Source organism: Myxine glutinosa, chromosome 1, assembly GCF_964187855.1.
Source record: "Myxine glutinosa chromosome 1, kmMyxGlut1.1, whole genome shotgun sequence".
Lineage (NCBI taxonomy): Eukaryota > Metazoa > Chordata > Myxini > Myxiniformes > Myxinidae > Myxine > Myxine glutinosa.
Window position 1 is genome coordinate 298,237,694 of NC_136261.1, and position 24,583 is coordinate 298,262,276.

The following is a 24,583-nucleotide window of genomic DNA, read 5'->3' on the forward strand; positions in this document are numbered from 1 at the left end:
CAGCAAGAAAGTATGTGCATGTATCCTCTGAGGGGATTTGACCAAGGAAGCTGAATCTTTCAGGGATTAATGAGGGCTCCCTGAAGTTGTGCTTGTGCAAGTTTAGTTTTATCCTATTCAAAACTTGATGGAATCACTTATTTTCGCCCATCTTGCCATTTTCTTATTTTGGGGGTAGGGTTGCAAATGGAATTACCCGAGTTATATAACCATGATGTATTATATATGCACGTAAGTAGTACGCATGTTTTTGTCCCCCGTCGCACCGCGGAACGAAAGGGGGACTTTGGTTTTCCGCTCCGTCCAAGTGTGCGTCCGTGCGTGCGTGCGTACGTGCACTGCAATATCTTTATAAAAGTAAGCGGAGGACCGAATTCTAATTTGGTGTGTGGGTGCAACTAGGCATATGGAAGAACCCTATTGAAAATTAGGTCGCCACGTCAAAATCCAAGATGGCTGTCACCATATCTAAACCTTGTGAGCGCGATATCTTGAAAAGTAAATGTCTGAACCTTGTGAGCGGAATATCTTGAAAAATAAATGAACTACTAACTTCTAATCCGGTGTGTGGGTGTATCGAGGCATAAGGAAGAACGCTATTGAAAATTGGGTCACCACGTCCAAAATCCAAGATGGCCGCCACCATATATATATGTCTGAACCTTGTGAGCAGAATATCCTGAAAAATAAATGAACTACTAACTTCGAATCCGGTGTGTGGGTGTATCTAGGCATAAGGAAGGACGCTATTGGGTCGCCATATTGAAAATTGGGTCGCCAGGTCAAAATCAAAGATGGCCACCACCATATATGTCTGAACCTTGTGAGCGAAATATCTTGAAAAATAAACGAACTACTAACTTCTAATCTGGTGTGTGGGTGTATCTACGCATAAGGAAGAATGCTGTTGAAAATTGGGTCGCCACGCCAAAATCAAAGATGGCCGCCGCCATGTATGTCTGAACATTGTGAGCGGAATATCTTGAAAAATAAGCGAAGTACCAACTTCTAATCTGGTGTGTGGGTGTGTCTCCAACCCACTCGCAAATATTATCGACTCTTCCATGTTTTTTGCGTCTTCTACTTTGTCAACTCACATCACTTCACCGACGGGGGACCTAGGCGTAACGCTTGTTATTTCCTGTACGTAACCCGGGTTATTTTTATTTTTCGGGAGTGATCGAGACAGCGGTCTATTGCCTATACACCGCCCAAAGAAAGGAATGTTTGGCGCAAGATTGCCCGCATGGCGGGTACTCTGCGTCCTGCTTATTCTGACATGCACCTGTTATAACTTATGCAATCTATTCTCCTTTAGACTAGATCCATAACAATACAAGTCCCCCTGTTCCCTTTTCTTCCCTCTCTGTCACCCTCATTCTCCCCCTCCCAGATAAATCCCCCTATTTCTCTCTCTCCCTCCCCGACACTCAAAAGCTATATACAGTGAACCCCCTTTAAACAACTTCTTCTCTTTGCATTAGAATAGAGAACATAAAGTTGTTTTCCTAACATACATTATTTTTCACAGTTAAGACTAACAAATTTCATTTTAATTTTGTGCAACTTTTGAGAACCCTTTTATTATATCACTCTATGCAATGCATTTTAATACACCTTCTCTCTGAATTTTCTTTTATGCTCTCAATTTCATTGTTGGAAGGCCAATATATAGCCTTAGTAACCAGTTGTGGTTGTTGCTCCAGGTGTATCACACTGAAACGGGGCAGTTTATCTGTCGAAACAAGTACTATGGTCGAGGCCTTTCAGTCGACGGGTTCCGTGCAACACTCTACCAGTTTCTGCACAATGGCCGGCATCTACGCCACGACCTCTTCGAGCCGATATTGGGCAGATTGCGTTCACTGTGCACCGTGCTCGAGCGGCACGTCTCGTATCGCTTTTACTCGAGCTCTCTCCTTGTTATATACGAGGGTAAAGAGCGCAAGGCTGTTGAAGCTCGTCGAAGCCTTTCGGAGGCTTCCACCTTCCAAGAGAATTGCCCTCCAGGCACACCGCTCTCTCAGGTTGCAGCAGCACAGATGCACCAGGGCAACAGTGTTAGCGTCTCACCTAAGGTGGACGTGCGAATGATAGACTTCGCGCATTCGACGTTTGAGGGCTTTCGAGATGACAAGACGATCCATGATGGGCCCGACCGTGGTTACCTTTTTGGTTTGGAGAACCTGATAAAGCTGCTTGAAGACATTCAGGCTCACGAGACCTGAATTCCCCAGCAACGTGCTCCCACATACTTGGGACGTCTTTCTTTGCGATCCTTGAAGGATCGGATTGGAGCCTGCATGGACGGGCTATCTTGTTGTGCTTTGACAACATGCACCTCTTGTACCTTCCCAATCTCCTCTTCAAACTTGCTTCATCCCCTCCCTCTTTTGCTTTCTTTATTTTCTTCTTCCCAAACCACATTTTTTTCACATTGCTCTTTTATTTGACGGCAGGTTGCCTGTTGCTGAGCCCAATTAATTGCACATGATTTATGCATTCTTTGATTACCACGTTCACTTTCTCTCGTTCAGCAGTTGTTTATTATCGACGAGTTTATTACTTTTCTCCTCTCCCCAAAATATCTGCGATGGCCTCCTTTTGGGCCTTTGTCATGATACATAACTGGGCAAAAAAGTCAACTTAATTAGCCTTGACAAAAGACTACGATGCGCGGTTTTTTTATTTTAAATAATAGCTTTGAGGTTTGTAGTGAAGCTGAAAAAGCCTCAGGTTATATTGTTATATCGTAATGTGTTTGTGGAATTATTTGGTAACATCTGTTTGTCTTGGTACCAGAGTCTGTGATGTGTGGTGGGTTTGGATGTATGTTGATAGCACTTATAACAAGCTGCTTCCAAGTTTGTATTTTTTTTTCATCATTATTACTCGGACCTTAATGCCGTTTTGGTATTTTTGTGGCATTTAGTTCCATAACCACTTGCAAGGGTTTGTCTTGTATAATATTTGGGTTTTTGCGTTCAGGACGGTCAGCATGTCCACTGCGACACGGCGTTTTGAGCCAGGACGAGCCTTCGAGTAGGCACGTAACATTAAATGATTAAGTGCCGAGAAGTAACGGTGAGATCGTGTCCGACAGCTTTGTTCAACGACAACGGATTATGCTTCTGAATGCATCATCTGAAAGTGGTTGTATTTTGTGGTAACGGAAAGCATCTCGTATTGTATTGACTGGATGTAATGTGGCTTCATGTAAATTTTGATTGCCATCCCTGTGTCTCTCTTTTATTTTATTTTATTTTATTCGGGGGAACTCCTAATGCTGGTCCAGACAAGCCATAAATGTCGGGCAAAAATACCAAACATCTTTCTATTACATGTACGTTAAATCTCCTTAGTTTGTTGTGGGACCTAAAAAAGAAAAACATCCCCTCGTCTATTTACGTTCTTTCCGCGTTCTTTACCACGGCCGAGGATGATGTCGTTTCTTTACCTCGGCGATGTAAATGTTAAACTAGTTTGTTCCTGTCCACTTTCTCGGGTTTTGGGAACATTTTCACTCAGGTAATGAATGTTCACAAAAGATGGCTTGACATTTATCGGCAGAGAGTTGGCCTGCTGGTTCAGGTTCCAAGCGGTCTGCAAGCAATTCGGTAGTGGTCACCATGCGTAGCCTGGACACTTTCCTACCATGTGATAGCCAATGTGCTTTTGGCGAAGCAAATCACACCTTTCCTTTCCCGATCGTGACGATTTGCTTCCTGTTTTATCCCCAAGTCCCATGCTGCATAATTGGAACCGAGGCCACGGGACAATTGTTTTTGGCCTCGCTTGGACTTTCAGCCACTTGCCTGAAGCGTAGTTTGACTTTAAATGGTCCCGTATGGTGGGTGTCCAACACTAGCAGGTGGGGTACGTATCCTTCCACTTGTGCCATCGACCACACAGATCGAGCAAAATGCCCCCAATCCAGCGGATGTTTGTTCGACACAATGACTTGCGAAATGGTGCAACGGAATTGAAACTTCTTAGCTCAGTGTTTATTGGCTGTTGCATATATATTTTCTTTTCTTTTTTTTGGATTTGCTGTCTGAAAAACATTTATTTTTCAATATTTTTTTTTGGTTGTGTGTTGTGTAGCTTTGTTGAAATTGTGATGTGCAGGTTTCATTTTGTCTGAGGACTTTGAAGCACCTCATTTTTGTGCATTGGTGCAATTATTTTTAAAATTGCCTTAGCGAGGGGGTGGGGGAAGAGAGGGGGAAATAAGGGTGTCGTTGTTGTGGATTGTTTGGTTGGGGGAGGGTTAGTGGCAGAAGGAAAAATCTTTAAAATTTCCTCCAATGTGTAATTTCATATCGAGCTTTGGCTTTAGAAGCCAGATTGTTCTCGTTTTAAAGTGTCGCGCCTCTATTCACTCATTCACAGCCTAGTTTGTGTGGCTTGAGCGTTGCGTAATGTGCTGGGCTTTATTTGGGCTTTGGAATCTGCTAAAGGCAATGATCTGTGTATTCCGCGGTCCTTTGTGGACAAGGATGTCATAAGAGTTTAAAACTCGCACAGGGTTTACCTACCTGGTGAGCTTAAGATGCACCTTAAAAAAAGTGTTTCTATTTAATTTTGAGATGTGAAATGGCCTTCCAACCTCCTCGCTGCATTTTGATAAATTTAATCTTCATGCCATTGCTGGACCTGCTGCAGATACATAGGGAGCCTTTGCTATTTGTTGCACTGAAAATTCAACTAACAGATCCACAGGCACTCTTGGAATTTAATTGGTTTCATCCCCTGCATACATTGGCTTGGAAATTATTCTGCTTATAATTGGGTGGTCCTGAATGCTTTGAATCAACTGGGGGGGAACAACCAACTTCATTCGGAAGGACAGGAAGTTTCGCTGCTTGCTGTGAAGGTATTTTTCACGTCAAGTAGACTTGATTGTTTCTTTCTTTCCTGCTTCGTCTCCGTTAAGCTATCGCCGTTAAGGTGGCTCCAGTGCTCATGATAGTGTTTATTTTACCTCGACTACATTTGGAGCTTTTTGCTCCTTCAGAATAGTTCCATATTAACCCGTAGCATTTTCATTTCCATTTATTCTTGCAATGATAATGCAACTGGGTTTTTATTGAAATGTAGAACGGGTTCGACAATCCGTTTGCTGCAAAGGCATTTTGTGTAGTAAGTGGACCAACGCCTGCAGTAGACTGTCGATCCCCCTTTCCATCTTCTATGCTGGTGGTATTGCGGTTTTTCAAAGTCGAACCATTCCCTTTAATTATATTTGTATCCTCCCCTTGGAACCTTTGGTTAAACTTGCAAATTTCTCCCTCTTGTATTCTTGAAGTGTATAGTTGACCAGCTGCATTATGTGCATTAATACATTTGGTTGAATGAAACCGTCTGGATTTTTTTTTTTGTGCAGTAAATATTGCATGTGTCCCATCTCTCAACCACCCTCCTTCTCCTTTCCTCCTTCCCCTCCTTTCCTCCTTCCCACACCCCTGACAATATTACTGGGGTGGTGTAAAGGGACTTCCATGCCACCCTGTACAGATGGTTTTCAATTCAGGTTACAAGTCAAACAAGTACAAAAAGTTTTAATTAAAACAAAAGCCGCGTCGATGTTATACAATGCCGAGATGCAGCTGTGCCTATAACGTCGATGTTATAGGCACAGGACATTCCTATTGATTCGATTATTTGATGTTATTTTTGTGCAAAGTGAAAATATATCTCGGCAATTTCCCGTGTGTGGCGACGAATTTTTAATATATCTCGGCATTTTCCCATCTGTTATTTCAGGCGGTGTATGACTGACCATGCCGCGATTTAAAAAAAAAATATCTCGGCAATTTCCCGTGTGTGGCGACATGTGAACGAAGCTATGCTCCTCTCTCCACATTATTGTGACGACGTATAAATTAAATATTTCATCGTGACGATTGTCATCAAATGGACGAATTTTTAATATATCTCGGCATTTTCCCGTCTGTTATTTGGGGCGGTGTATGACTGACCATGCCGCGACTTAAAAAAAAAATATCTCAATGGACTTGAAGTTACAGGCCTTTGGGAATTCATTTCGTTCTATAAAGGGCAACTTTCATCGGATTTTCTTCACGTTTTTTTTCAACCGAGTCTAAAACTATGTTAGCGACTGTGAAAAATGAAATGATATATCGAATTTGATTTGAAAGAAAACTGTGTGAGAGAGCAAGACACCACGGGCCTACAAAACAGGCCTCAAAGCTATGCGAGTTAATAAAATGGTGGTTATTTGTTTATATGAAGCCTCTCCCCCAATGGGTGGAGCTATGGTTCCCAGAATGGGTGGAGCTTTGAGGTTTTGTCTTCTCTGCAAGAACAACAACAACAAGAAGAATAACAAGAAGAGGAACATCAACAACAGCAGAGGGCACTCTATGAGCAGCGTCTGCGACGCGGCTAAAAATAGGGTTGGTTGGGACAAAACGATGTTTCCCCCAGAGATTCTTCTCTCTCGCAAAGTACATTATAACCATTAAACAACCACTATATCTCATCCAGATGTTTATGTAGGCAGAAGCATATCCATCAATGGAGGCAAAAAAAATTGGAATTTGCAGTATTTACATAAAATCCAATGTCTGCGTCAGTTTTGTATCTCCCAAACCACGCCACACAAATCCGGAAACGGTACCATATTAATCACCACAGACCGAGATAAAATAAAAATAGGGGAAATACCCTTGAGTGCTCACCTGCTAGAACAAAGCATTATACTACACCAACTAAAGGTATTTTAAAAAGGTGTCACGGTATTTTAAACCATTTTCAATGGATGCTAGGAGACAGGACAGCATGTACAATCATACTAAACGAAATCATAAAACTTTAAACAAACAAATATATACAGACTTGTCATTTAATATGGAATTTTTTTTTACTTCTTGACGGGTTTACTTTCTTAACTCAGTATATTAATCTGGTGAGTTTCTTTTCCACTTTGGTGATTTATTTGTTAAAAGAACCATGTCACTGATTGTCTGTCGCAGCAAGAAGTCAACAACAGGATTATATCACAGGTGGCATGGCAAAATGTACGGACAGGTGCATTTGATGATTGGCTTCACAGTCGGGTATACAAGGGTTGTTGCGTTCTGTATTAGTGGAAAACAACTGCTGCACGTCTCCAAAAGTTATTGCCGCTTCCTCTGGAGATGGTCCGTCAACTCGACAATGCTGTTTGTCATGGAGTGGTGGCTTTACGAAATTACGGCATGAAACAGCGTGCTATTGCTCGGCAGTATGGCATCACTCAAGGTCAGGTGTCAAAGATCCTGAAACGAAATGCTCAGAGGGGTGTCCCTACTCCAATACCAAGGCCAGGACGTTCCCGCAGAACCACAAGGAGGGATGATCGCCAGCTGCACCGGTTAGTCCGCAATGGCCGTACCAAGTCAGCTAATCGGTTTAGGGCTGAGTGGCAGCAACTAACAAATGTGCCTGTATCCAGAAGGCTAGTCAACCAACGACTGGTTCAAGCAGGCTATCGTGCCAGGCGTCCCCTGAGAAAGCCACGCCTGACCAGACAACACCGCCAGCGCCGATTGCAGTGGGCCAGAGAGCACCGTCAATGGCAGCCAGGACACTGGAATCACGTGATCTTCAGTGACGAGTCTAGATTTCTGGTCTATCATCAAGATGGCTGCGTCCGAGTGCACAGACAAGTGCATCAAGCCTACAACAAGGATTGTATAGTGCCAAGATTCCAAGCTGGAGGTCGTGGGGTGACCGTTTGGGCTGCTTTTCATGCAGGGGGCAAAACTGACCTGGTTGTTCTGAATGGAAACCTGAACCAGTTCAAGTACAGGGCCATTCTGGAAGAAACATTGCTTCCATTTGCTCGTGCAGCCTTTCGACGAAACTTTGTCTTCCAAGATGACAATGCACGGCCTCATCGTGCTCGCATGATCCAACACTTTCTTGCTGACCGTGGTGTAGAGCATATGGAGTGGCCTGCCATGTCCCCGGATATGAATCCGATAGAGAAGTTGTGGGCAGAATTAACGCGTCAAATCAACCACCTGGACCAGCAGCCGACCTCTGTGCGTGAATTGCAGCAGGCTATTGTCACTGCATGGCAAGCGATTCCTGTCCAAACCTTGGCAAATCTCGTGAACAGCATGCCTCAACGTGTACGTGCTCTCCTGAATGCTCGGGGTTACACGAAGTACTGAACTGTAATTTTACTGTCCGTAATCCAAGTCGTAATTTAACTTTTGTTTTTGTTAAAAAAAATTTTGGCTAATGTGCAAAATAAAGAGATACTTCTGGAAAACGTACAGAAGTTTAACACAGTACTGTCCATGAATTGAGTTCGATATCAGTTTACATCACTTTCAAGGATCAACTTATTTGTTTCGAAATGTCAAATGTGGTTTTTGTTTCTTTTAAAGGTCACATTAACAAAATCTAGAATAATTTCAACATAATTCCAATGAACTTTTGGTTCTAAGACATCTTGAAAAGTAAGTTCACCCCCACAAAAAAAATATTCCATATTAAATGCCAAGTCTGTATATATATATCTATTTTGGGGGGCAATCCCCATCTTGAGGCCCATCTTTTGACCCTTCCCCATTGACCCTCTTAGACCCTATTTTTCTAATGCCGTGAACAAACTTTGGTACATAACGGGTGACGAAGGTTGTGGTCAAATTCCATTGGAATTGTCTGTGTAGTTTCTGAGAAGAAAGCAAATACCTATTTGTGAGGTCAAATCTGGATCCACTTTGACCTCCAGTAGGCCCCCGTAGACCTATTTCACATAAATATCGATAAATGCACAGACAAAGCATGCATACACATTATGTAGTGGTCTACAAAGATTGCCAATGTAAGGCATGTTATTTAATACCGTGAACAAACTTGAGTTGCAACATACCAAATATCATTTAGCCAAGTTTGGTCACAATCCAATCAGCAATTTCGGAGAAGTTGCAAGTGTTGACGGATGGATGAACGACGGGCCATCCCATAAACTCCCCGGAACTATGTTCCAGGTGAGCTAAAAACTCAACATAATTCAATGTCACGACTTCAACCGGTATGCTTCTTCCCACATAAAGTCTAAATCCTTACCCTAACTTAGACATGGAAAACATCAACCATTTGACCTCAATATGTATTCTGCACATACGTCTCGTGGTACATGTACTTGGTTTAGTTCAAATCCCATAGCCAATGCTATCACTTTAACGGAAGTTTTATGACCTCTGACCGTTGACCTTTTAGTCACAAATAAATCAATCATGGCTGGAAACACTGACGGAGGTTTATACACACTTGTACCAAGTTTGATTCATATCCCTTCAGCTGTTCTCAAGTATCACATTTTTACCTGACATGACCTCTGACCTCTTGATGCCAAAATCGAATTGAAGACCATAGAATTATAACCAGGCTAAGTCACTTTTTTTTTTTTCCCCCGTTTTTCACGTTTTTCACGTTTTTCAAAATATTTTTCACGTTTTTCTCGAAATGACTAAAATGTGACAGCCTGGTTATAATTCTAAGGTCTTCAATTTGTTCATCTTTTCATCATCATATATACTTTTGTACCAAGTTTGGTCAAAATACCAACACTGGTTCAAAAGTTCGTGCAGTGGCAGAATTTTTACCAAATGGGACCCATGACCTCTTAACCTCATAATCTAATCAGTTTATCTTTACATCATTATACATTATTAACGCACAGGTTGTAAACCTGGTGCGTTATAGCGTTTGCCTGGGAATTTCGGGCGCTCAAAAGTGAAGCTAGTTTCTGTCACCCATTTCTGTCGCTCATTTCTGTCGCTCATTTCTGTCGCTCAGATGTGTAAACATGACGTCATCAAATCTATATTTATAGGATAGGTTATAGGAGATATATATGTTATAGGATAGGAATATAGGACCCAAATGACCCAGAGGACCCAAATGACCCAGAGGACCCAAATGACCCAGAGGACCAAAATGACCCAGAGGACCTAAATGACCCAGAGGACCCAAATGACCCAGAGGACCCAAATGACCCAAATGACCCAGAGGACCCAAATGACCCAGAGGACCCAAATGACCCAGAGGACCCAAATGACCCAGAGGACCCAAATGACCCAGAGGACCCAAATGACCCAGAGGACCCAAATGACCCAGAGGACCCAAATGACCCAGAGGACCCAAATGACCCAGAGGACCCAAATGACCCAGAGGACCCAAATGACCCAGAGGACCCAGAGGACCCAAATGACCCAGAGGACCCAAATGACCCAGAGGACCCAAATGAACCAGAGGACCCAAATGACCCAGAGGACCCAGAGGACCCAAATGACCCAGAGGACCCAAATGACCCAGAGGACCCAAATGACCCAGAGGACCCAAATGACCCAGAGGACCCAAATGACCCAGAGGACCCAAATGACCCAGAGGACCCAGAGGACCCAAATGACCCAGAGGACCCAGAGGACCCAAATGACCCAGAGGACCCAAATGACCCAGAGGACCCAAATGACCCTGAGGACCCAAATGACCCAGAGGACCCAAATGACCCAGAGGACCCAAATGACCCAGAGGACCCAAATGACCCAAAGGACCCAAATGACCCAGAGGACCCAGAGGACCCAAATGACCCAGAGGACCCAAATGACCCAGAGGACCCAAATGACCCAGAGGACCCAAATGACCCAAAGGACCCAAATGACCCAGAGGACCCAAATGACCCAGAGGACCCAGAGGACCCAAATGACCCAGAGGACCCAAATTCTATGTATGTTTCTATGATGATGTATGTTTTGGTGAAAGTACATAATGTGAATACTAGTAGCAATTTTACAAAAACCATGGCATAATTTCAAATCTTGACCCGAGATGATAATTATGCTACATCATAATTTCCATGTGCCAACCTGGGCGGAATCCAAGTGGATTCACTTGTTGTACCAGGTTTGACTTGGATCCCTTCTAGACTAGACGGATATCTGAGAAATGTGAATGTTCGGTGCATTTTTGGGTAAAAGTTGGGAACCTCACTTTTTAACATAATTAGGGTATGCTGAATTCGAGTAACCCGGTTCCCAAGCCGAATTTCGAGTTTTTGACCTTCTAATTAGCATAAACAAAATGGCCGCCAAATTGCCATTTTTGGACAATTTCTCTGAACAAGCATTTAGATATCATGTATATAGATGCAGATCTTTCATTTTAACTTTACAACTTTTTCCCCAAAATGCACCTTGAAACTTATACATGGCCTTTTTCATAAATCTGTCGTCTATATTATGGTTGGCGATATATTGAAAGACATTCAAACTGAGATTGAAATTGGACACTATAAAATGGGAAATGGTTTTCAGAAGACAATGTTTCATACAAACATTTATTCTAAAATTAAGTATACATGGCCATGAAACACAAACATTCAGGAATGTCACACATGTTGTTTTGCCAAACTACATCAAATTCATACAAGGGGTCTGATCATCACTCTGTTGCAGACAGGCACACATTGATGTGCACCTCAACTCTGAATAGCGATTTTTTTATTATTTTTTTAAATACAAGATCGAGGCTCATGAAAGAGCTTGCATTGCTTCTGGCATGCACAACAAATCATCTCGAGGCACCTTTCTGGGATTGGACTCAGTGACATCAGAATGGGCTCTAGTCCTGAATCACCACGTTTCCATCCCATTTCCACAGGTGCAGGAAGGTCGTCAGGTATGGCACAATGAGCATTTCTCCATACCATGGCTTGATAGTGCACTCACATCAAATGGAAATGAAGAGCATCACTGGTCGGTGCCATTGCTTCTGGTTTACCAGTCTTGGAGAACAACATATGTCGTGCTGAATCAACAGAGGTTGTTCTGTGCACATTATATATTCTGCAGACGAACGCTTCTGCAGATTTGATCGTCTCCTCTGGGAGTTCCCCAATGCCCAAGTTCTTCAGCAGTTTATTCAAAACTCAAAAAAACCCCTCAAAATTCGTCTTGGGAACCGGGTTAATCGAATTCAGCATACCCTAATTATGTTAAAAAGTGAGGTTCACAACTTTTACCCAAAAATGCACCGAGAAGCATATACATGGCCTTTTCCATAAATCCGTCGAGTCTATTCAGCCGTTCTTAAGTTATCCCGGTAACTAAAACCTATCAAATACACGGACGGACAACTCAAAAACATGACTTCTGCGACTTCGTCAGTGGAGGCTTAAAAATTGATTTGCACAACAACATTTGCATTTTTCACATAAATATCGATAAATACACAGACAAAGCATGCATACACATTATGTTTTGGTCTGCAAAGATTGCCGATAAGAGGCACCTGTTGTTTTCTGGGGTTTAAGCATTATCACATGTACAGTAATGAACTTGGATCCAGGAGGATGCCATTTTCCCTATCAAACCTGTGCCACACCAAGGATCTACAAAGAACTTTGAAGCATGAGGAGGCCAATCGGGACAATATGCTTGGACGACACCAACACCAGACACCATCATCCATCCACACAAGCTAGCACCAAGTCCTGCCAATATCCCCACACCCTCTATCTCCAATGCATCCAGGTACTTCTTTAACGGCCACCACCATCCCACTTTTCTTGTGGGGTCAGCCTGGGGGAGATTGGCCAAGTCTTCATGAACAGTCCGCCTGACATTCGACTAGTTCAGGCAGGAATTTGTAATTTGTTCAGCAGGTACCGATACCATTTGGGTCATGAGGCAAATGCGATTTCAAATTTTGGGTTGTGGACAAAAAAGTTTGGGAACCACTGCTCTATGTGGTACCTTATCCAATGCCTTCTGAAAGTCTAGATACTACATCCATTGCTGTTCCTCTTTATACAATCAGAAAGTACTTCATAACTCCAACAAATTTGTTAAACATGGTCTCCATTTGGTAAATCCATACTGTCTACCTTTAATTTCGTTTGAAATGATTCAAATGTTTCCCCATTACTTAATGTCTCCAACACCTTCCCCACAACTGAAGTCAACCTAACAGGTTTGCAGTTCCCAATTCTGCTCTGGATCCTTTCTTAAATAACGATGTTACATTTGCTCCTCTCAAATCCTCCAGTACCTGTGCTGACTCCAGTGAATTGAAAGATATCCGCTAACACCTCATTTACCTAGTCTCGTGTTTATATCACTTTTTGCATGTCAGGACCATTTTATACTCTTCTTACACCATGGTGATTATAGACTTTTCGAAGTGATAAAGCGATTATGAGTCGGCCTCGTATTACTATCATCGGACGCAACACCAGTAATGGATACAAGTTGTTGAAGTCTTTTATCAATGACTTCAATCGTAGTGATGTTTGGACTCATTCTCTAAATGAGTTTAACCAGTTCAGGCCGAGCCATCCTCTACAGGTCCAGGAAGCTTGCAGACACGTTTGGTAAGTGGAAATTTGGGAATCTACTAAATTCTGTCTGTCCATCACACTTTATTCCAAAGGGTTCCTGCTGTCGTCGGATAAAAACGGCACCATTGGAAAGCCAATAATCAATCAAGTTTGTTGGAAAGCGAATCGATTTAACTGGAACAAAAATTTGTCTGTTTCATCATAAATATGCCTGTTTTAAAAGCCTATATTTCTTCGATTGAAGAAGAAGAAGCTGGAATTAAAGCTTAATGTAGCGATTCCAACAATACCATTTTCATTACTCTATGGCAGCAGAAACCATCTCACATACAAAACAGTCAGTTTGTACAGATGTCTGTCCCCCTTCATAAGGGTAGGTTTTAAAGTCCAATCTTTTAACACAAATGTGTGTTCACTACGGTAGATTTTTGAGGATAAAACAAAATCGAAAAACATTTTCCATAAGAGTAATTATGTCTCTTTAATTGGAATTGTAGACGGTGGCTTGCAAACCGAGCCTCGAGGGCGGTGCACAAAAGCGTTTTTTTAAATAACAATAAATAGAAGCTGCAGGGAGGTAAAATTTGCTGCACTAATGTGCAACAAGTGCAGAGTAAAATGAGTGTTCATTTTCATCCGTCTGTGTCTAATAAATAAAGAAGATATAAGCAAACCTGACAAGGCCGAGGCTTCAGACTTTGGCACGCTCACGAGGCTGCACCATCAATTAAACTGTTCTGACCCGTCGTTTTGATGGGCTTTTTACTAGTGTAGAATAAAACATGACAGGCAGGGAAGGAGCACAAAATATATGGGTAATATTTCTCGAAGTGAAACAAAAATATATAAGTACTAGTACATGGATGAAGCAGAAACAGCAGCAGCAACAACTACTCTGTGTTGTACAACTATCGGAGACCCCTCTTCACTGTGGTTGTACCCCCCAATGCAAGCCAGGGGCCAAATCTTCCCCATTCTTCCCTGCCGATTTGTCTGGGCAGTGCGGTCACGGCCAGTGCCCATCGGTCTCCGTGGACCAGCCGCTCGCTCTTGTCTTTGTCTCTCTCTTGCTCTCACTCTCTCTCCCCCGCTCTCTAATTCTGTCATCACCCTAACTTCGTGAAGGCGGGGGCACACCATCCTGGATGTGCGGGGATCTCTTGGTCGTTCCTGTGAGATCGATCGGCTGTGTCCGTACTGCGGCTTGTTCGAGAGAACTCTCCAGGGCTAAACAACAACTACGTGTTATAAAAGATAAGGTTTTCCGTTATTTGTCTTCCAGTACATGAAAAGCCAGATGTTCATGTTATATTATTAGTGCACGATTATGCTGTGATGTAACCAAGTTCTAAGCAGACATTTTCTCTTCCCATTCCCAACTTCTCATGTGAGGCATCCAGTATTTATTAAATAACCTGTCAAGTAGCATTTGAATTGGATTTGCGAGTAATCTGATGATAAAACACAACACACGATGCCACTAAATACAGACCCTTTTTCTTCAAGATGGTCCTGCTGCTACTTTTACTTCAAGCTGTTAGTAGTCGGTAGATGAAATGCAACTTTAAATATTTTTTAAGTCCAGAAGAATGTGGTAATCTGTTAAACATAATCTGCCGCGGGTTCGCGAAAAGCTACATGTTTTACCCTCTTCGCCGGTCTGTTATGAGCGACTACAAATAATGGAGGTGTTTCTAGTGTAGCACTGAGGTCCCCTTGGGGGACGTTCGGTCGATGGACGCAGCAGCAACGTTTTGGATGAGGACATGTTGTCGTGTGGACGTAGACGAAAATGAGGATCAATGTGAGACAACTGGTGATGAGGACAGTGAAAGCGGTGTGGAAAGCTCTTGGAGTCGATTCGGTCTCGTTATTTGCCCAGTGCTCCGGCATTGCGTGGGGATGTGCAGCAGAAAGCACAAAATTGGCCGAGAGGCCAAAACATTGCACGACCACGCTTCTCAAATAGCGATTGCTCTGTGACCGTGTCCGTGTGCTTCGCTTCGATGTCTGTTCTAAATCATGATTCTGTAGCTCCTTGAAGCCGAGCTTATTGGTATGTATTACTGCCTTCGAGTATTTCTTTGCTTGCTCATATCTGCAGTGGATTTGAACCTCTGGCTCTCTCATGGTGTGCACTTCGTGCTTTTGTGCCAAACACACAATGCAGGGTGTGCGGGCTCCATGTCCAAATGTGCAGTGTGGGTGAGAAGACCTTGAGTGAAGGAACACATCGCCGTGAAGGTCGTTCCTTCTTTTGTTGCAGCGGTAACATCCATCTGCAGTCGGGCCAGGGGAGAATGCCTCGTGGATCCCCCGAAGCAACATTGGTCCTTTGCTCCGCCTTGCATCGTGGTCGCAGTGGAGGCAACACCAGCAAACTAAGCTTGGTCGAAAATATGGCTCTTGGTGCTTTCGCAGCAATGGGTCGGGATGTACTCGGCGTATGCACAACCAAGAGAAGAGCAACAGAAAAATGGTGAAGAAGAGATGGTCAATCGCCATCAAGAGGTGCACGGAGATCCATTTCAAGGTTGATGCGTTTCCCATGATGATTTGCTGTACGAAAGAAATACAACAGCTGCATTTATTACAAAGATAAAATTCTAAGCAGTTTTGCTGAGTTTGACTCAATATTTTCCGTACTACATCAACATGTATTTTTTGAGACAATCGGCAAAAAAAAATTGTGTGGATGATTGAGGTTTATGGAAGAGCGAAGGCAAAATGGAAAGTGAAGCACCCACAGCATAAATAGAAGTGAGACTGGGATCAAGGGGATGCATAAGAGGGGTGGAGAACAAGCTGCACACAATCTGAAACAGCAGGAAGAGGAAGGTGAAAGTGGGGAATAAACAGAACAACTAACAAAGAAAAAGAGGTGAGAGAGGGAAAAATCACTAACTTGGAAAAGGGGAATGCTTGGGAATTGGATCATTTTGTGGTAAAAGAGATACCGAGTATGGATGATAATGTGTTGAACAGGTGCCTTGAAGCCCTGGAGGGAAGAATGGGACTGAACAGACTGGGGAAGTTGGTCCCACAGGTGAGAAAAGAGGAACAAATGAGTGGAGGTGAGCAGTTAGCCTGGATTTCAAAATTAACGAGTGAAGATGAACTGAGTTTTTAAAAGTCAACGTCAAACTTTCCTGGTCTATTTCCAACCTTTAATGGACTTTTGACCCGAGGGAGCAGTTTCATACAAGTCAAGCACGCTCCAGAGTTCAAAAAGTCCTCAGAACAGTGCCAATCTTTCATTTTTCAAAACTTCTTTAAAATTAGGAACGACCTCAATTATTCCCTCCTTGTGGAGTCGGCTGGTGAAACTCTCTGACCAAGGCTTTCACGAAGCAGCTGTCCAGATCTGACGTTCATTTGAAGGTGGTACGAATTGATCATTTGCTGAAGGGTTGAACAATAGCTCACCTACTCATACTCACCACTAACGATGTTATGATCGTAACCTCCAACAACCACCAGTGTGGCAGATGCGCCGGGCCCCACGACAACGTCCGGCCGAGGCACACCGCACACATGATGCCTTGCCCTACCTGTGAAACACCTGGGTGACGCTTTAGTTGGGTTGAGATTTGAACCGAGGCTAACCAGCTCAAAGGTGAGTGCATGCCAAGGTATCCTGCGAGCCCCATCACATGTACACGTATTTAAAATTAAATAAATTGAATTCGTCTAGGCAGGATGGCCGACACCTAGAGAAAGGTATGCACACTCACCTCTGAGCTGTCTAACCTGGGTTTGAATCCAGACCCAGCTATAAACTGTCGTCCAGGTGTTTCACAAGCAGGGTGATTCGGCGAGCTATCGCCGGCACCATGAACAAATTACAAATTCCTACCCAACTTAGTCGAACGCCAAGCTTGGCCAGCCGGTTCGTGAAAGACTGGTGCCAAAAAGGCGATTCTTAGGAACGTGGAAATAATTGAGGCCGTTAAAGAAAGAAGTTGACGCTTCTTGGACGATGGCATGTCGTTCCAAGAACTTTTTGAACTGCCCACAGAATTGGAGTGAAAAAATTGGGATTATTTATTTGTTTTGAGAAACATCTGCACAGCAGGAAAGAGGAAAGACACCATATTGCGGCCATTTGTGCTTACTCTGTTGTGATGTTGAGCTGATTATAAACGTTGTTTGACTTTAATATTCGCAAATGATGAAATTATACAACTTCTCAAAGTAAAAAAAAAAGATTCATTTTGTCGTATCTGCTGCGCAGAGTTTGGGTTCGTCGGCATCGCATCATTGTCCTTTGGTGCCGCAAAAAAGTTGTGTCAATGCTCCGTCGTTTCCGCTCATCGGAGACTGTGATCAGCAGTAAACATGTCGATGGAAGAACACAACACGGCGGTCTTGTTACAACAACAACAATTGTTTACAGACCAATGGGCATCAGGTCTTACCATTAACAATGAGCGACGTCATACCGAACCTTGCAATCCATGTTCGAGTCTCGTTTCGTCCGTGAAGACTCCATGGCGACGAACATCGCAGGGACATGTCGTGGCCCTCTGATCGCAGGTCTCGTTTTCACGTGCATCTCTCCAGATCTCGGTTCTTACCGCCCACAAATTTATGGGAATGCGGGCACCTTTGGAATGAGATGGGCGTCCGCGGATGGGCGTCCACCCCCCACACGTGCTCCTCCTCCTCCTTTACTCGAACACTCCGCGGTAGACGCCTCCTCGCGCCCGCCCGTCCTCTGCCCCATCTCTCTCCCCACTAACCACGCCCCATCCCACCCCCCCCCCACTAATCCCGCCCCATCCCTCCCCATCCATACCCCACCCCATCAATACCCCATCCCATCCCTCCCCCCACTACTCCCACCTGCCCCATCCCTCCCCCACTACTCCCACCTGCCCCATACCTGCCCCCACTACTCCCACCTGCCCCATCCCTCCCCCCTCCACTACTCCCGCCCACCCTCTATCCCTTCCCTCCCCACATTAATCCCGCCCACCCCATCTTTCCCCCCACTAACCCCGCCCCATCCCTCTCCCCCATCCATCCCCCCCCCCACTAATCCCGCCCCATCCCTCCCCCCCACTAATCCCACCCCATCCCTCCCCCCACACTAATCCCGCCCCATCCCTCCCCCCCCCACTAATCCTGCCCCATCCCTCCCCCCCCCAATAATCCCGCCCCATCCCTCCCTCCCAAATAATCCCGCCCATCCCTCCACCCCCCACTAATCCTGCCCCATCCCTCCCCCACACCCCATCCATACCCCCACCCCACTACTCCCCCCCCCCCCACTACTCCCCCCCCACTACTCCCACCTGCCCCATCCCTCCCCCCCCACTACTCCTGCCCAACCCATCCCTCCCCCCCCCCACTACTCCTGCCCACCCCATCCCTCTCTCCCCCACCTCCCCCCCCCCCCACTACTCCTGGCCCACCCCATCCCTCTCTCCCCCACCTACGCCCCCCACAACCCCACTCGCTTTTCTCTCTTTTTCACCTATTTCCCCAGTCTCACTCCCTCCACCCTCAACCTTCATTATACACACTCGAACAACCTCTACCCTGCTACACCCCCCCCCCCCTCCCCGAGCACCGCCCAAACTCCAAACCATTTAATAGGTAATGTTCTCCCACCATCAACAACACAACAACATGCATTTTAAGGCCATGTTCCCTGCTAGAGCGGGGGTTAGCCTTGCGGTCCCCATGACAATCTTCTCCATTTTCCCCTATTTTCTTTAATGTAAGGTTCCATTTTTGTTGCACTGAAATGGAAAAGTTTTGAGAATCAATTGTAAATGCATCATAAACTTATGGAGCAGGCAAGTGTGTACCAGGATTCCTATTTGGATTCCACAGGAATGATGTGTCGACTGACTGATTCCTTCACCACTGGGTGAGTGTGAATTCCATTCGATTCACTTAAGAATGTAATCAGACAATCTCCATCCCACCTGTGCCTCGAAAAGGTGATCCTCGGTGATCCTCGGTGAATCACGTTGTGTATGGTAACCAGGTGGCTGCATCATTCATTCATTCATTGGAGACATTCACATTCCACATACTATCTATCCTTGAAACAACAAAACCAAACCTGTACTGCAGTTCTCTCAAACCTTTTGAGATCAGCATAGGCCAAAAGGTCAACATAGGCCAAAGGTGAACAACGATTTCAAATTTCTAAAATCCTCAATTTTCATCCGATTGGCTTGAAACCTGAATAGGATTTTCATATCAGCTCACTGAAACCAACCACCAACTAGTTTTGAGGTCAACATAGGCCAAAAGGTCAACAACCATTTAAGATTTCTAAAATCCTCAATTTTCATCTGATTGACTTGTAATTTGAATGGGATTTTCATATCAGCGAACTGAATTCAACCACCAACTATTTTTGAGGTCAACATAGGCCAAAAGGTCAACATATGTCAAATTTCTAAAATTGTCAATTTAATTTGAAGACAATTTGCATATCAAGTCACATAATTTAACCACCAATTATTTGTGAGGTCAAAACGATGCTCCACCGAGTGCCATTCTACTTTGTCCTCTATTGCCAAGTGTCGCTCGATGAGTGATTTTTCATTATGTCTGTGTTTCTGTTGATCGCCTACAGATCACAATTTTAAACCGATTTCCACGAAACTTCACCAGCTGGTAGAGTTGGTCATAAGGAAGAAGAAACCTATTGATCTTGAGGTCAAAAGTCATCTTGAGGTCAAGTTTCTAAAATTGTCCTTTGTCATCCAATTGACTTGAAAATTGAACAGCATTTGCATATTGAGTCGATAAACTGGGAAACCAACTATTTTGGGGCCAAAAGGTCAAAAGTCAACTCAAGATTAAACTTCTAATATCAATTTTCATCTGAAAAATCATAAATTTTCATCCAATTGACTTGAAAATTAAATAGCAATTGCACAATGCCTCACCTAATTGGGAAACCAACTATTTTGAGGTCAAAAGGTCAAAGGTCAACTCAAGGTCAAACTTCTAACATCAATTTTCATATGAAAAAAATCATGAATTTTAATCCGATTGACCTGAGCTTTGATAAAGATGGTCAATTTTAATCTTAATGAAATGGACAATTTGATGTATCCATGGCAACTTTTAATTTTGGGGAGTGGTGGATTTTGTAAGTGCAATACTCTCTGCATGACGTCTTCTTGTTACTTGCAAAATCGAAGATTTTTCAAGTGTATTGGTCGGTTGTGTTTGTGGTTCTGTCTGTTTGTCTGTTTGTCTGTTTGTCTGTTTGTTACTTGCAAAATCGAAGATTTTTCAAGTGTATTGGTCGGTTGTGTTTGTGGTTCTGTCTGTTTGTCTGTTTGTCTGTTTGTCTGTTTGTTACTTGCAAAATCGAAGATTTTTCAAGTATATTGGTCGGTTGTGTTTGTGATTCTGTCTGTCTGTCTGTTTGTTTGTTTGTTACTTGCAAAATGGAAGATTTTTCAAGTATATTGGTCGGTTGTCTTTTGACTCTGCCTGTCTGTCTGTTTGTTTGTCACCGGCCTACAGGTCACAATTTTCAACCGATCTTCACCAAACTTCACCAAATGGTAGAGTTGGTCAAATGCCAGAAGCCTATTGTTTTTGGGGTCAATCGGTCAAAAGGTCAACATAGGCCAAAGGTCACCAACTTTGCTAAATTTCTAAAATCCTCAATTTTCATCCGATTGACTTGAAATTTGGAGAGGACTTGCATATCTGGTCACTGAATTCAACCACCAAGTATTCTTGAGGTCAACATAGGCCAAATGGTCAACATAGGCCAAATTTCTAAAATCCTCAATTTTCATCCAATTGACTTGAAATTTGGAGAGGACTTGCATATCTGGTCACTGAATTCAACCACCAAGTATTCTTGAGGTCAACATAGGCCAAATGGTCAACATAGGCCAAATCTCTAAAATCCTCAATATTCATCCAATTGACTTGAAATTTGAAGAGGACTTGCATATCTGGTCACTGAATTCAACCACCAAGTATTCTTGAGGTCAACATATGCCAAAAGGTCAACATAGGCCAAAAGGTCAACATAGGCCAAATTTCTAAAATCCTCAATTTTCATCCAATTGACTTGAAATTTGGAGAGGACTTGCATATCTGGTCACTGAATTCAACCACCAAGTATTCTTGAGGTCAACATAGGCCAAATGGTCAACATAGGCCAAATCTCTAAAATCCTCAATATTCATCCAATTGACTTGAAATTTGAAGAGGACTTGCATATCTGGTAACTGAATTCAACCACCAAGTATATTTGAGGTCAACATCGGCCAAAAGGTCAACATGGGCCACATTTCTAGAATCCTCAATTTTCATCCAATTGACTTGAAATTTGAAGAGGACTTGCATATCTGGTCACTGAATTCAACCACCAAGTATTCTTGAGGTCAACATAGGCCAAAAGGTCAACATAGGCCAAATTTCTAAAATCCTCAATTTTCATCCGATTGACTTGAAATTTGAAGACCACTTGCACATCTGGTCACTGAATTCAACCACCAAGTATTCTTGAGGTCAACATAGGCCAAATGGTCAACATAGGCCAAATTTCTGAAATCCTCCATTTTCATCCAATTGGCTTAAAATTTGAAGAGGACTTGCATATCTGGTCACTGAATTCAACTACCAAGTATTCTTGAGGTCAACATATGCCACAAAGTCAACATAGCCCCAAAAGGTCAACATAGGCCAAATTTCTAAAATCCTCAATTTTCATCCAATTGCTTGAAATTTGAAGAGGACTTGCATATCTGGTCACTGAATTCAACCACAAATTATATTTAGGTGAACATAGGCCAAAAGGTAAACATAGGCCAAAAGGTCAACATGGCCACATTTCTAAAATCTTCAATTTTCATCTGATTGACTTGAAATTTGAAGAGGACTTGTATATCTGGTCACTGAATTCAACCACAAATTATATTTAGGTGAACATAGGCCAAAAGGTCAACATAGGCCAAAAGTTCAACATCGGCCAAATTTCTAAAATCCTCTTTTTTCATCTGAAAAATCGTCAATTTTCATCCTGTTGACCCGAGCTTGGATCAAGATTGTAAATTTTAATCTTCATGAAATGGACAATTTGCTGTATCAATGGAAAACATTTGGGGGGGTGGGGGAGGGCGGATTTTGCAAGTATCGTGCTACGCATGACGTCTTCTTGTTACTTGCAAAATCGAAGATTTTTCAAGTATATTGGTCGGTTGTGTTTGTGACTGTCTGTTTGTTTGTTTGCTTGTTTGTTTGTCACCGGCCTACAGGTCACAATTTTCAACCGATCTTCACCAAACTTCACCAAATGGTAGAGTTGGTCAAATGCCAGAAGCCTATTGTTTTTGGGGTCAATCGGTCAAAAGGTCAACATAGGCCAAAGGTCACCAACTTTGCTAAATTTCTAAAATCCTCAATTTTCATCCGATTGACTTGAAATTTGGAGAGGACTTGCATATCTGGTCACTGAATTCAACCACCAAGTATTCTTGAGGTCAACATAGGCCAAATGGTCAACATAGGCCAAATTTCTAAAATCCTCAATTTTCATCCAATTGACTTGAAATTTGGAGAGGACTTGCATATCTGGTCACTGAATTCAACCACCAAGTATTCTTGAGGTCAACATAGGCCAAATGGTCAACATAGGCCAAATCTCTAAAATCCTCAATATTCATCCAATTGACTTGAAATTTGAAGAGGACTTGCATATCTGGTCACTGAATTCAACCACCAAGTATTCTTGAGGTCAACATATGCCAAAAGGTCAACATAGGCCAAAAGGTCAACATAGGCCAAATTTCTAAAATCCTCATTTTTCATCCAATTGACTTGAAATTTGAAGAGGACTTGCATATCTGGTAACTGAATTCAACCACCAAGTATATTTGAGGTCAACATCGGCCAAAAGGTCAACATGGGCCACATTTCTAGAATCCTCAATTTTCATCCAATTGACTTGAAATTTGAAGAGGACTTGCATATCTGGTCACTGAATTCAACCACCAAGTATTCTTGAGGTCAACATAGGCCAAAAGGTCAACATAGGCCAAATTTCTAAAATCCTCAATTTTCATCCGATTGACTTGAAATTTGAAGACCACTTGCACATCTGGTCACTGAATTCAACCACCAAGTATTCTTGAGGTCAACATAGGCCAAATGGTCAACATAGGCCAAATTTCTGAAATCCTCCATTTTCATCCAATTGGCTTAAAATTTGAAGAGGACTTGCATATCTGGTCACTGAATTCAACTACCAAGTATTCTTGAGGTCAACATATGCCACAAAGTCAACATAGCCCCAAAAGGTCAACATAGGCCAAATTTCTAAAATCCTCAATTTTCATCCAATTGCTTGAAATTTGAAGAGGACTTGCATATCTGGTCACTGAATTCAACCACAAATTATATTTAGGTGAACATAGGCCAAAAGGTAAACATAGGCCAAAAGGTCAACATGGCCACATTTCTAAAATCTTCAATTTTCATCTGATTGACTTGAAATTTGAAGAGGACTTGTATATCTGGTCACTGAATTCAACCACAAATTATATTTAGGTGAACATAGGCCAAAAGGTCAACATAGGCCAAAAGTTCAACATCGGCCAAATTTCTAAAATCCTCTTTTTTCATCTGAAAAATCGTCAATTTTCATCCTGTTGACCCGAGCTTGGATCAAGATTGTAAATTTTAATCTTCATGAAATGGACAATTTGCTGTATCAATGGAAAACATTTGGGGGGGTGGGGGAGGGCGGATTTTGCAAGTATCGTGCTACGCATGACGTCTTCTTGTTACTTGCAAAATCGAAGATTTTTCAAGTATATTGGTCGGTTGTGTTTGTGACTGTCTGTTTGTTTGTTTGCTTGTTTGTTTGTCACCGGCCTACAGGTCACAATTTTCAACCGATCTTCACCAACCTTCACCAAATGGTAGAGTTGGTCAAATGCCAGAAGCCTATTGTTTTTGGGGTCAATAGGTCAAAAGGTCAACATAGGCCAAAGGTCACCAACTTTGCTAAATTTCTAAAATCCTCAATTTTCATCCGATTGACTTGAAATTTGGAGAGGACTTGCATATCTGGTCACTGAATTCAACCACTAAGTAATTTTGAGGTCAACATAGGCCAAATGGTCAACATAGGCCAAATTTCTAAAATCCTCAATTTTCATCCAATTGACTTGAAATTTGAAGAGGACTTGCATATCTGGTCACTGAATTCAACTACGTATTATA

At 42.9% G+C, this 24,583-nt stretch overlaps 3 protein-coding genes across 6 annotated transcripts in view; 2 read left to right on the top strand and 1 right to left on the bottom strand.

The window, feature by feature from the left end:
- The window catches only part of LOC137439089 (inositol hexakisphosphate kinase 1), a 60,026-nt gene extending 54,666 nt beyond the window's left edge, over window positions 1-5,360 (top strand). For both annotated transcript variants that reach the window (XM_068134787.2, XM_068134796.2), the window contains exon 6: window positions 1,707-5,360. In XM_068134787.2, coding sequence (XP_067990888.1) covers window positions 1,707-2,228 — 522 coding nt within the window. In that variant the 3' untranslated portion in view covers window positions 2,229-5,360. The remainder of the gene's footprint in view (window positions 1-1,706) is intronic.
- Window positions 1-24,583, top strand: part of LOC137439118 (synaptophysin) — a 94,126-nt gene that overhangs the window by 25,521 nt on the left and 44,022 nt on the right. The window lies entirely within an intron of this gene.
- On the bottom strand, window positions 11,314-18,005 carry LOC137439103 (uncharacterized). Of its 3 annotated transcripts, XM_068134807.2 has the most exons (3): window positions 17,779-18,005; window positions 16,266-16,385; window positions 11,314-15,919 (listed from the first exon to the last, which is right to left on the bottom strand). In XM_068134807.2, the coding sequence occupies exons 1-3, from the start codon at window positions 17,779-17,781 to the stop codon at window positions 14,963-14,965; spliced, it is 1,080 nt and encodes a 359-aa protein (XP_067990908.2). In that variant the 5' UTR covers window positions 17,782-18,005; the 3' UTR covers window positions 11,314-14,962. The 3 variants fall into 3 exon arrangements, with proteins under 3 accessions (XP_067990908.2, XP_067990922.2, XP_067990915.2); XM_068134821.2 differs by lacking the exons at window positions 16,266-16,385; window positions 17,779-18,005 and adding an exon at window positions 17,476-17,727; XM_068134814.2 differs by lacking the exon at window positions 16,266-16,385 and having other exon boundaries at window positions 11,315-15,919; window positions 17,779-17,996.